This window comes from Apodemus sylvaticus, chromosome 8, assembly GCF_947179515.1.
Source record: "Apodemus sylvaticus chromosome 8, mApoSyl1.1, whole genome shotgun sequence".
NCBI lineage: Eukaryota > Metazoa > Chordata > Mammalia > Rodentia > Muridae > Apodemus > Apodemus sylvaticus.
Genome location: NC_067479.1, coordinates 113,421,366 through 113,435,644, shown reverse-complemented (window position 1 = coordinate 113,435,644; position 14,279 = coordinate 113,421,366). Strand labels below are relative to the sequence as shown.

General features: G+C 41.6%; 1 protein-coding gene across 5 annotated transcripts in view; it reads right to left on the bottom strand.

The window, feature by feature from the left end:
- Positions 1–14,279, bottom strand: part of Nek10 (NIMA related kinase 10) — a 197,820-nt gene that overhangs the window by 166,709 nt on the left and 16,832 nt on the right. For all 5 annotated transcript variants that reach the window (XM_052190707.1, XM_052190705.1, XM_052190704.1 and 2 more), the window contains exon 5: positions 418–502. In XM_052190707.1, the coding sequence (XP_052046667.1) occupies positions 418–502 (85 nt within the window). The remainder of the gene's footprint in view (positions 1–417; positions 503–14,279) is intronic.

Here is a 14,279-nt window from a genome sequence, read left to right as displayed (position 1 = left end):
CTAACAGGCTACAGCCCTGCCGTCTCTAAGGGCTGCTACTGGAGTCACACAAAGAGCTCTCCTCTTGTCACTGCTGACTTTGTCCTAGTGAGTTTTGTGACTTTAAACACGCTTTGGTGTGTGGTCTACTGTGTAGCTCCTTCAACTTGAAATGGCTTCAAAGGCTTAGTAGCAGTGAACACATAGACCAGAACTCAGTCATTGAACATTGTAGATTAAATACAACCAAGCAGATGTAAGAAATCACTTCTTCATAATCTTTTCCAGCAGCAGGTAAGCCATATGTCACATTTGTAAGGTCCTGACTAGTGACAGAAACATTAACATGGTTCACTTTGAAAAAGGCCCACTGTGTTTTTAATTTCATTATTTTACTTTTGTCACACATGAAGAACAGTTTTACTTTTTCCAACCAACCTGATAACTTGGATCCCGCATTAGCAGCCTCAGACAAATTAACACTCTCAGAAAATGAATGGATGGAGCACGATTAACCCACTCTCTGAAAGAAAAAAGAAGGCATGTTGGTGTTTAGACAGTTCACGGACAGTACGCAGCTATGAAGGAAAGGGGGGCATGTGAAGAGGTGGGTAATCCATCCCGGCTTCCTCTGTAATAGACTGTGGCTTGGTGACCCTTGACCCACACCAATGCAAAACACACAGAAACCATCTTCACCACTGTGGTCCAAGGACATTCCAAACTGACCTGGATCAGAGACTCACACTGACCTAGTTGTAGTTCATGCTGTCCCTAAATCAAAATGAAGAGCTAAGGTTTCCAATAATTAGGACTGGCTTAATAAATATCAATGCCCTAACCACTTGAAGAAGTTACCCACATGTACTAAGAGGACAAAAACAAAACAAAACACTGTGAGATAGAGTTTCATTCAGTAGCCTAAGCTGACCTTGATCTCAAGATTCCCAAACTCTGGAAGCTGAGAAGAAGGGTCTTAAGTTCAAGGCCAGTCTCCTGAACTAACAACACGAATCCTTCATTGTCTTGTCTTTACAACATTTCTGAGCCAGGCAAGGTGGTAGACACTGAAGAGCCTAAAGCTGGGAAAGACCAGAAATTTAAGGTCCTCCTCAACTATAAATCAAGCTCAAAGCCAGCCTGTGCTACATTAAGACCTTCTGCAGGAGCAGCTGGAGCAGCTGGAGCAGCTGGAGCAGCTGGAGCAGAAGCAGCAGCAGCAGTCCACTGCCTTTCTGGGTAAGACAGAAGGAAGACAACAGAAGCTCCCCTGAACCTTCTCTTGCCCAGAACAGTCTCTGTTCTTTAAATCCTGCTGGGTCTCAGACAGCACATACTCCATCACTCAGCATCTTGAGTGTAGCTACAGCTGATAGTAGATGTGCTTAAAGTGTTAAAGGGATCTTCCTTGCTTCCCAAAGTCCAGAAAAGCACCCACCACCCCTCAGAATAAACGTATCACAATCAATCCATCGTCTTACCCACAAGGCTTTGTGGGATCTGTCTTCCCATGTGCTTCTAAGTCTACCTCCTGCCACAATCTCTTGTTCTCTTCCAGCCTATGTGCCAGGTTATCTATGTGTCAGGGCCTAAGGTGCTTCCCAATGGCAGCCTTCTCCAGCACCAGGACTCCCATAGCCTATACTATTCTGACCACAGAAGTGAGCACACAGCCCAGTATCCTCCTGAGGTGAAAGAGGCAGCTCTAACCACTGCCCTACTCAGGATCTTGCTATCATAAGTGTAGCCAGTCATTGTTTACAGAAGGCAAGTCCAGTCTGGAGACGTATGCTCCATACTGCTCTGCAAGCTAGTCCAACATTAATCATTCATGGTGCCAGGAATAACAAAGGCCTGAAACACAAAGGTTCTGTAATTCCATCCTTAGTCAAAGGAAATGGGTAAATAACAGGAAGTATCTCAGACTCCAAATGTCATTCACCTGGGTGTGCATAAGGCATTGCCTCAATATTGTAAACAACCCTGCCATATAGGACTCTGACCTGAGTTAAAACGCAGGCCAACTGTCCTCTTGTCTATCCTAGATCTGTTCTGGGACTCTAGAGGTAAGATTCAGGTCTGTTTTCCCTATAGCACTGAGGAGTTCCACTCTTCCCCTGAACCTGCACATAATGAGTCCTGGTGACATCTGGGGTGGCTGCACTGGGTATTCCCCGTTCCCTGGCAACACCACCCACTCCTCCTTCCATCTGCTGAGATGGAGGTTGGCGGGGCATTAGACCCGTGATTTTATTCCCAAGAATGTCTGTGTGTTCCCTGCAGTTCATGTTCCCAGTACACAGATGCAGATGGAAAACCCATGATCAGAACTTGCTGGGAATTATGCTTGCTACCACCAACAAGGCTAATGGTAGCTGTCCACAGCCACTGCCAACAACAGCATCCCCTCTCCAGAGCAGGCACTTTATTGGTGATACCTGTGCCATGGTCACAGCCCAGTCTCTTTGGAAAAATAAAAATAGAACTCCACCAACCCCTGGGCTGCCTGCTAGGCAGACCTCTTCAAGCACAGGCCTGCCATCCGGGCACTTAGGAAGTGGAGACAGGAGGATTACAAAATTGGAGTACAGAACAAGCTCAAAGGGGTTCTGGGCAACTTAGTGAGACTGTCTCAAATTAAGAAGCAAAAGGGAGCCTGGAAAATAGTGAACAAACTAAATGAAAATGATAGAATAAAAGCAATTACCATGGAGGATAAAGTAAAGATTAATTTTTAAAGCAGTTGTTGTTAAGTAGGGGTGAGGACAAAACACTGGGAGGAACTTGGTGCGCAGGGCCCAGCAGGACCCAGGCACGCAGGAACTCTACCACACCGTCTAGGCTAGTGCCCTGAGCAGACCTTGGGCATAAACTCCACAGCCAGTCCCACAACACCCAGAGAAAGCTCCACTCTCAGGAACTTTTACATGCCCTGGATCCCAGGATCCCAGGAGCTTGTTGGCACCTGGCTCTCAGGGTCCAAAAGGCAGCTTGACTCATAGGAGCTCAGACACATCCAGGATCTCAGGATCACAGGATCACAGATTCACAGGATCACAGAGACAACTTGACTCTGAGGAGTTCTGACAAAACCAGGATAATGGGAAGGACAGGCTCCAATTAGAAATAGGGAAGGCAGGTAGCACTAGAGATAAGCAGATGGCTGAAGGCAAGCATAGAACATAAGCAACAGAAACCAAGGTTATATGGCATCATTGGAACCCAATTCTTCTACCATAGCAAGTTCTGGATACACCATCAAACCAGAAAAGCAAGATTTAGATCTAAAATCACTTCTCATGATGATTATAGAGGACTTTAGGAAGGGCATAAATAACTCCCTTAAAGAAATATAGGAGAACACAGGTAAACAGGTAGAAGCTTTAAAGAGGAAACAAAAATCCCTTAATGAATTACAGGAAAACACAAATAAACAAGTGAAGGAATTGAACAACACCATCCAGAATCTAAGAATAAAAATAGAAACAATAAAGAAATCACAAAGAGAGACAACTCTGGAGATAGAAAACCTAAGAAAGTGATCAGGAGTCATAGATGTAAGTATCACCAATAGAATACAAGAAATAGAAGAGAGAATCTCAAGTGCAGAAGATACCATAGAAAGCATTGGCACAACAGTAAAAGAAAATGCAAAATGCAAAAAGCTCCTAACTCAAAACATCCAGGAAATCCAGTACACAAGGAAAAGACAAAACCTAAGAATTATAGGTATAGAAGAGAGTGAAGATTCCCAACTTAAAGGGACAGTAAATATCTTCAACAAAATTATAGAAGAAAACTGCCATAACCTAAAGAAAGAGATGCCTCTAAACATACAAGAAGCCTACAGCACTCCAAAAAGACTGGACCAGAACAGAAATTCCTCCCATCACATAATAATCAAAGTGCCAAATACATTAAACAAAAAAGAATATTAAAAGCAGTAATGGAAAAAGGTCAAGTAACATAGGCATACCTATCGGAGTTATACCAGGCTTCCCACCAAAGACTATGAACATTAGAAGATCCTGGGCAGATCTCATACAGACCCTAAGAGAACCCAAATGCCAGCCCAGTCTGCTATACACAGCAAAACTCTCAATTACCATAGACAGAGAAAACAAGATATTCCATGACAAAACCAAATTTACATAATATCTTTCCAGAAACAAAGGATAATATAGACAGAAAACACCAATACAAGTAGGGAAACTACACCCTAGAAAAAGCAAGAAAGTAACCTTTCAACAAACCCACCCACACAAACATAATTCCACCTCTAACAACAAAAATAACAGGAAGCAGCAATCACTTTTCCTTAATATATCTCAATATGAAAATTAATATTACCAACATATCCTAATCGGTCGAAATTCAAAAATATGAGGAATTAGAAATTTGTTGGCTGTCACCCAGTGTTCTCTCTAATTTGGTAATTGGAAAGATATGTCTAATATTGTACAATCCATATATACATTCTGCTTGTTTGTAAGTGACATAATGGTCTTGAAATCATGCTTCTCCCATTTCAGCTTTTCTATTAGTAGGATTGTTTATTTGATGTTTTTATACTATACTATGGTTTTCAGAACAGCTTACATATTTCAAAATTATTTATACAGCCAAAAGAAATTAATTTTGGAGGTGGCTTGTAAGATAACAACAAAGAGTGAGACTGAATCTTTTGCTTGATAGTTATAATTATTGTATCAAATTTGAAGAAGATGACCTTATAAGTTACTCTTTTTCTGAGATGAATGCTTTTCAAAATCATCACAGCCAATGAATCAGAATCTTACCCTCACCTAATGTCTGGGCAATCCTCTAGGAAGAAACATTGTTCACTGAAACAGTTGGTGAATGACTTCATGGATAGACCATCTTAATACACACACCATTTCGTAAATGAATGTAACCTGTTCCCTGTGGGCTGAGAATGATGACAATCACTCAAGTCAAATAGCTTTAACCATAGCAGGAAATCTGTATCCAAATAATTGTGCCTATAATTCATTCCTTGGCGCAGCAGAACTGTCAACTCTTAGCTTAGCTACTATGGTAAAATCCTTTGGTGATAGGACATTGAACTTATTACAGTGAACTCCAATATCTAAAAATTGTTCTTATTTTATGTTTATACCACAGTAAGAGCTAAGATTTTAAGCTCTACTAAAAAACAAAACAAATAAACAAAAAGACTTTATCCTTACATGTTCATTTAATAATATGCCCATCATTTTATGATTGGTATAAAATATATATTGTGTTGAATATAATAAAAAATTAAAATTAAAAAAAATAAAGTACGTGTAGACTGTACGTCAGTGTAAAACATTTTCTGGATGCTTACAGACTCTCCATACTTCAGACTCTCCATTGGTGGAAATATGGAAAAATTCAACAAAAATATGGTCATTCTAATACTCTAATTTTGAAGAGGGTACAGGGCAAAGGCCCCCAGCTCAAAGACCCTTTCCATGCCCAGGGAAGAACGGTGTCTAGTAACATCTGCAGCAGCCATGGGCAATGTGACGCCACTGAATGCCAATAGCATTTCAGTATCCGAGGGGAACAGAGTCTGTGCCTGCACAGCATTCTTCCTCAGTGTTCTTCCTGACAGCCTTGGCTGGTCTTCAGAGCAAAGTCTGGGACCTTTCCTGTGGGGGTTTTCTTCCATGTTGAAACAAATATTTAAAGGATTTTTTGCTTTTCTCCTTATTTCACACACACACAGAGAGAAACACACACATGTGTGTGTTTGTATGCGTGTATGTGTGTGTGAGAGAAAGAGAGGGGGAGAGAGAGGAAGAAGAGGAGGAAGAGGAGGAGGAGCAGGAAGAGGAGGAGGAGAAGGAAGAAGAGGAGGAGGGGAGGAAGAGGAGGAAGAAGAGGAGGAGGAGGAGGAGGAAGAAGAGGAGGAGGGGAAGGAGGAGGAGGAAAAGGAAGAGGAGGAGGAGGAAGAAGGAGGAGGAAGAGAAGGAAGAGGAGGAGGAAGAGAAGGAAGAGGAGGAGGAGGAGAAGGAGGAGGAGGAGGAGAAGGAGGAGGAGGAGGAGGAGGAGGAGGAGGAGGAGGAGGAGGAGGAGGAGGAGGAGGAGGAGGAGGAGAAGGAGAAGAAGAAGAAGAAGAAGAAGAAGAAGAAGAAGAAGAAGAAGAAGAAGAAGAAGAAGAAGAAGAAGAAGAAGAAGAAGAAGAAGAAGAAGAAGAAGAAGAAGAAGAAGAAGAAGAAGAAGAAGAAGAAGAAGAAGAAGAAGAAGAAGAACTGAAATTATGGAGTCTAACCAAATGAGGGGATCCAGTTCGGTTTGTTTTGCTTTGCAGTTTTGGGATAGAAGCCCAAGGCTATTAATATTTCTCATAGTTATTACTCTGCTATTGTAAATAGGATTCCTGATGGGTGAGTCCTTCAGTTCTATCCCTCGAGAATGATCTCAGAAGGAGGCCTTTTTTTGGCTCCTAGCCTGGAACCCTGAGGAGGACAGATGGGCCACAAGGGATGCAGCCCTGGCTCTGTGGGGATTGCATGCACCTCTGCTTGCCAACAGTCAGGGGAACTAGAAAACACTGAACTCAGTACTACACGGAAAACAGCCGCGGATGGAGAGCAGCGTCTGTTTGACTGACCAGCCACTGTGGGGCCCCTTGGCTTGGGCTCCTGGTGAACATGGAGAAAGCACTCTCTCAGATATATTTGCCCTGGGAACAAGAGATGGGTCCTTGGAGGCAGCCCTTTAAAGTCATGTGGCTGCAATGACAGCACTTCCCTGGGGGTTGTCTCCACATGACAGCCACACAGGAGTGAATTCATAAGCAGGCAAGTCCTTAAGCTCTCTGCTGACTGAACCACTGCTTTCACAGGACTATTAATACACTCAGTCCGTTCAGCTCCCACCACCCTCGTCCAGGACATCACTTTCTGCTATCAATGTCAAAAGGAAAATGTCACTGCACACATAACATCGAACAGAGAGAAGGGAGGTGGGGGGTTGTGTTTCTTTTACAGAGGAAAAGGCTGGTGTGTGTCCTGAATGCTGCAAACGACAGACAGCCACTAGCTGAAAACACATGGGTGTGTATATGTGGCGAGGCTGCTGCTCAGACCTGCCTATAGCACACTGCAGGTCAAAATGAACACCTTTCCCATGCTGGGGCACCACTTTCCTTGACACTCACCTGGATAAATGAGAAAGCAAACTTCATACCTATCTTGATAAAACATAAGAGAAACAAGAACTCGTGTGGATGCCACTGTCTGGAATCCCTACCAGTCCTCTCTCAGGTCTCTGTGCTCTGTGCTCATCCTCTCTGTTATCCATGCAGTCTAGGCCCACAAACTCCACCCAGAAAGAAAACCATGTGGCACTCAGGCCAAGAAGTACAAAAGACTCCTCTCCTTTCTTCTAATTGATGGACTGTGCACAGTGCTTCCAGATACTTATCACCATGCCCCATCAGCCTGGTTCTGAATGAACTTGGGATTCAGCAGAGGCAAGGCCTGGGCCCCCTTTGTAGAGACCCATGACTATCAAGTGGCGATGGCAAAGAACAACCAAGACCAGGTTCATTAGGGTGGGGTGCTATTTTGAGATGGCTAGGGAAGGCCCTCTGGTAAGATTAGTATCATATGAGCTGAGGTCAGGAGCTTTGAAGAAACTTGTGTCAGAACAGCCAAAATGCCTGTAGCTCAGGCCCTGGGCTTGATGCAGAAAATAGCAGAGTGAGAAAGCAGAAGCTATGGTCAGACAGACAGCAGCAGGCAGGGCTTGAGGACTTGCAGGATAGCAATGGGCCCTTTGGAAGTTGTTACTAGGAACATTCTAGAAGACCTTAAGCAAAGGACTGACATAAGCTGACTAAGATTTTGAAAGGATCTTTCCAAAAGCTATACTGACAACAAAGGAAAGGAAATCCACACAGGTAAAGCAGAGAACCCAGACAGCCTACTGTAACTTCACAGGCCAGAAATGCTGGAAGCCTGGGTTAGCTCCACAGACAGTGGTGACAAAAGCTGAAATTTCCTTGTGGATTGAGAGAAAAATTAAAAGTCCTGTGTTAGGAATGATAACCTTTAAATAACAAAGCAGAAAGAATCCTCCAATTGGCATAGGAAACAGGGATGGAGTCACAGCAGGGAGCCACGTCAGGAACCAGGCCAGCATGGGACTTGAGAATTAGAGCCTGTAAAGCTAGGCCTGGTGCCCAAGCATAACCATAGTAACCCAGTAAGGTTATGGCTGCTTTAAGTGGTGATCTGCTGGCCAAGGACAGGAAGTTCTTCCCTGGGAAGGCAGAGTAATTCAGCTTCCTGCCTGTCAGGCTTCTCCAGGTTGAGAAGCCACAGCACACAGCAGAGACGGCATATTTACCAAAGAGAAACTTTGCCCTGGTACCACATAAAATTTATTACTTTCCCTCATACAGAACTGCTTCGACCAGGATGGGTTATTGACTGTAACTCTACCATTAAAGGTATACTCAAGAAACAAAGAAAGAAACCAGAGAATATGTGAGATACGGGACAAGAGCACTGGCCCAGACTGTCACATGCATATATGTGCATATGTGCATGCATGTGTTTGGACATACATCATACATCATGCATGTGTGCCTGTGTTTGTGACTTTGTGTGTGAGACTTTGTGTGTACTGGTGTGCATGTATATATTAGTGCACACATATTTAAAGTATAGGAGAAACTTTATCATCTTATGAAAACAATGTATGAGTGCTTTGTATAGTGGTGCACACCTTGGGAGACTAAGACAGACAGATCATGAATTTAAGACCAGCCGGGGCTACATATACATAGCAAGACCTATTTTGGCAAACCAGTGCTGGGGATGAGGGTCTCTGGCAGCACTTACCTAGCCTGTATAAAGCCTTTGGGTTCCATTCCCAGTAGTGAAAAACAAGAACCATATATTTGTCATAAAATGGTGACATTAAAAGCCAAATTAGGTAGGTAGAGTTGTGGATAAAGAACTAAGTTTTGATAATCAAGAGGTTAGTATATACTAAGGAAAAACAGGACCCCAAGGTCGTGAGAATGAGGATGGGGCAGGTTATATGAAGGATCAGGGCAAGTTGGGTCCTCAGAGAAGTAGGGAACCATGCTTCGGGTAGACCAGTAGGATGGAGGAAGCACAGAAGTGAGAGGAATGGGAGCTTCATCTGGCCCTCTTGAGCACAGGGATGAAGTGGGTAGCATCAACAGACGACACTGCTATGCAGGGGTGTGAATTAGAAACAGGATGCATGCTCAACACACCACACGTGGTCCAAGCACCAGAACCACAGAGCCAATGAAAGAGGCCTAAGGAGTAAGACTCTTAAGAATAAATGGGCATTAAAAAGTCTTAAGAACAGGAAGCCATTAGCCTTAGACCCTTAGGCAAATATCTACACCAGTTACAGATGTTTACCCAGAGGAAAACTATAGGCCTCTTTACAGGATGATAAGGTAAGACCACAGCATGAATATGCTCCACGTGTTTCAAGAGCTTAAAACCATAAAGAAATACTCACTCCATCCTAATATCCAGTCCTGCTACTCGGTGATGAGCTGACATGTCCAAGCAGAGGACCAAGGCATCAAAAGAAAAAGTAACTTTTGCACCACAAGCTGTGCTCTAGTGTCAATTTAGACAGCACAAGTCCCATTGTTAAATAAACACAGCATTAGTCCTCTTGGCTAGGGACATCCAGCACATTGCCCAAACATTTTTATGGTTCTTGTTGTTGTTGTTGTTGTTGTTGTTGTTGTTATTATTATTATTATTATAGTTTTATAAATTTAATGGTTTAAAAAGTCAATTTCTAATAAGAAATAGAGTGCTATTCTTTGCAGGGACAAGTCCCTCATAAGGTTATCTAATCCCAAGTGGTCATCCCTAAACACATGTACAAAAAAAGCAACACTAAGCACCATCCATGAAGAAATATTTAGTCAGGGCCATTTGTACTGGGGAGCAGGCAGCTCCATAGCCTCCACAGTCTTCTGTGCATGGCCTGCCAGAAGAGAGTGATCTCCCAGCAGCACTTTCACTTCTGAGCTCCAAGGTGAGATCTCCACCTTCTCTCTGGAGGGGAACAGCTAGGAGCGCAAGGGGCACATGATCAGTGGAGCTGCTGGGACAGGAGTCTTCCCTCCTAACCACCATTTATTTGCACCAGGGAGCCAAGCAGCTCCATAGCCTTCTGTACACAGCCTGCCAGGAGAGAGTGATCTCCCAGCAGCTCTTTCACCTCTGAGCTCTGAGGTGAGATCTCCACCTTCTCTCCAGAGGGGAACAGCTAAGAGCTCACTGGGCATAGAATCAGTGGAGCAGATGAGACAGAGGTCTTCAGGCTACCATTTGCCAAGCAGCTCCACAGCCTTCTGTGCACAGACCCTGCCAGAAAAGAGTTGTTCTCCCAGGAGTATAGACACAGGCTTACAGGCCCACAGGAGGGACAAGCGCCAGCCAGAGACAGCAAGACCAACCAGCACCAGAGATAACCAGATGGCAAAAGACAAGCACAAGAACCCTACCAACAGAAACCAAGGCTACTTGGCAACATCAGAACCCAGTTCTCCCACCACAGCAAGTCCCAGATACCCCAATACACCAGAAAAGCAAGAGCTGGATTTAAAATATGCATCTCATGATGCTGATAGAGGACTTCAAGAAGGACTTAAATAACTCCCTTAAAGAAATACAGGAGAACATGGGTCAACAGGTAAAAGCCCTTAAAGAGAAAACACAAAAATCCCTTAAAGAATTAGAGGGAAACACAATCTAGTGAAGGAACTGAACAAAACCATCCAGAATCTAAAAGTGGAAGTAGAAACAATAAAGAAATCACCTTTAAAAAAAGTGAGACATCTCTGGAGATAGAAAACCTTGGAAAGAATTCAGGGGTCATAGAGGCAAGCATCAACAACAGAATACAAGAGATAGAAGAAAGATTCCCAGGTGCTGAAGATACCATAGAAAACATTGACTCTACAGTCTAAGAAAATGCAAAATGCATAAAGTTTGTAACCAAAAACATCCAGGAAATCCAGGACACAATGAAAAGACCAAACCTAAGGATTATAGATATAGAAGAGAGCGAAGATTTCCAACTTAAAGGGCCAGTAAATATCTTCAACAAAATTATAGAAGAAAACTTCCCTAGCCTAAAGATAGAGATGCCCATGAACATACAAGAAGCCTACAGAACTCCAAACAGACTGGACTAGAACAGAAAGTCCTCCCATCACATAATAATCAAAACAACAAATGCACTAAACAAAGAAAGAATATTAAAAGCAGTAAGGGAAAAAGGGCAAGTATCTAATAAAGGCAGATCTATCAGAATTACACCAGACTTCTCACCTGAGACTATGAAAGCTAGAAGATCCTGGGCAGATCTCACACAGACCCTAAGAAAACACAAATGCCAACCCAGACTACTCTACCCAGCAAAACTCTCAATCACCATAGATAGAGAAACAAAGATATTCCATGATAAAAACCAACTTTACATAATATCTTCCCACAAATACAGCTCTACAAAGGAAATTAGATGGAAAACACCAACAAGAGGGAAACTACACCCTAGAAAAAGCAAGAAAGTAATCTTCCAACAAAACCAAAAGAAGATAACCATAAAAACATAAAAAGAACATCAAAAATAACAGGAAGCAACAATCACTATTCCTTAATAGCTCTCAACATCAATGGACTCAATTCCCCCAAGAAAAAGACATAGAATAACAGAAATATTTTTCATGTAAATCTTCATGAAAAACATTTCTTTATCAGAAAATGTTTGTAATTCCTCTTTCAATTAATTTAGTAATTTTTTATGTCTACCATTTTATCTGCATTATTTTCATTATAATAGTCAATTTTAACATGTTTTACTATATATTTCTTCTATTTTATCAGAAATGGTTTCCATATAAATCTCTGATTTCATCACAAAATATTTTAATTCCACCTTTAATTAATTTAGAAAGGTTTTTTACATCTACCATTTTTATCTGTATAATTTTCCATGAAATAGTCAATTTTAATATGCTTTTCTATATATTTCTTCAATTTTACCAGAAATATTTTCCATGTAAATCTTCAACTTTACCTTAAAATGTTTATAATTCCTCTTTCAATCAACTTAGAATTATTTTTATGCCTACCATTTAATCTGTATAATTTTCTATGATAATCTTCAATCTTAACATGTTTTTCTATATATTTCTTCAATTTTATCAGAAATATTTTCCATGTAAATCTTCAATTTTATCATAAAATATTTTTACTTCCTTTTTCAATAAAAGAACATGCTTTTCAAAAAAGAGCAACATTAAAATGCATGTGTATGTGCACATGAATGTGTGTGTATGCATATGTTTATGTATTTATAGGTACGACAATAATAATCATAGAAGAAGAGGTCGTGAATTAGAAAGGAAGTGTAGAAGAGCTAATGGGAAGAGGGCACAGGAAGAGTTGGAAGAGGAAGAAGGGGTGGAAATGATGTAAATACAGTTCTTATATATAAAATTCCCCAAAATTAAAACTTTATGTTAAAAAAGCATGGTCATGGGTTAGCCAGATATCATCTAGAGCACAAAAGTTCCCTCTGTAGTAGCTTAAGCATATTGTCATAAGAATATACTATAGTCTCATTTTTGAAGTGTCTCAAATTTGTGAAAAATACATAGGAGCTCTGATGGAAAGTGACTTGCATGCTTTGGGAAACAAGTAATGCTTTTGGATAAATAGTCCATTAAATAAGTTGGATGGGTCTCCTTTAGCTAAAACCAGAGTGTCTGGATTCTGCTTACCCCCACAATCGTCACAGGCAAGAAAGGGTAGCTTCCCTCACCATTGTAGTGTAATGACACCAGAAAGGGGCCAGCTAAATAAGCTCACTTTAAAATAACCATACCAAACACAGAATTCATTGTGACATTTCTGACAGAATTTCTCTAAAGAAAATTATCTTATTATGTGGCCTGACATCCTTTAACACATTTTTGGCTTTCAGAGCATAAGGAAATTCCTCTTTGTAAATATATTAGAATGACTTGTCATTTCTTTAATACTCAGGCTTTAATACTCCAAATCAACTCTTGTAGTCCCATCTTGTTGCCTTCTGTGGTTGTTCATGTCACCATCTGTCTCCAGCCTTGTGCATCAAATTCTACCAGTTCAAAACTACTGCATAAGTAACTTTGTGAAATCCTCCACCTCCAGCCCCATGAGCGACTTCATTTCACAAGCTACCTATATTCCATTGTAATATAGATGCCCCATATCAACAAAACACAGAGCAACAGGATGTGCATTAAACATACATGTAGTTGGCCAGGTACCAAAGAATCTGTCACTACTGCAACAACTGCTACTTCTCTGTACAACCACCAAATGACAACACTGTCCTAGATACTAGGCAGATGAAATGGAAATGTCATGACTTTATTTCTAATATCACACTCTACTACATATGAATCATGCTTGGCAGAAAGGGCATGGAAGATTTGGATTGGTACTGCACATGAACACAAATCCAGAGCAGCCTGTCCTGTGACCTCAGGTCCAGGCAGTACCTCCTTTCAGAACTACTGTAAAAGACTTGCAGGCTTGCCCTAGATGATTGCATTAACAAGTCTAGCTGCAGAATAGAGAATAAGTCAATCTTAGAAAAAGAAAAAGACCAGAAACAGGTGTCTGCACATGTGGATTGGAAGGGAACACATCTGAGCATGAGAGGGAAGAGAAAAAACGTTGGCAACTGGGCAGAAATGAAGCACAGTAGTAGGAGCCATGTTCCACAGCCAAGGTCAATTCATTATGCTTTCAGGGTGAAATTACCATGCAAGTATGTGTAGATTGTCCTGAGGCAAAATTGGGCCAACATTTAAAGTTCCCACTTACCTGTCTCATCCATGCTTTAGGTGTCTGACTGTATATTGTAAATATCTGCATTTCCTCTTGTATTGGAATATAAGTAATTGTTTTGCTGAGGGAAAAGGGGACCACATGGGAGTCGTCCCAATATTTTATCTTTCTTCGCCTTGGTTGCCTTATCCCTTATTGGCAAACAGCACACGCTTACCAGTTTGAGTAAGTTCAATCTATGCCTCATTCTAACATTATCCTTTATGGTCACAGAGGCACAGGCTGGGGAGCCATACCAGAAAGGATCTGAGATGTAATTATTCTTTAAATATAAGCTAAGAGGAGAAAACAGTCCTGCCATCTTGACAAATTCTATGACATGGAGGACAATGGGGACCTCAACACATGAAAGTTGATTTCAGATTTGAACTG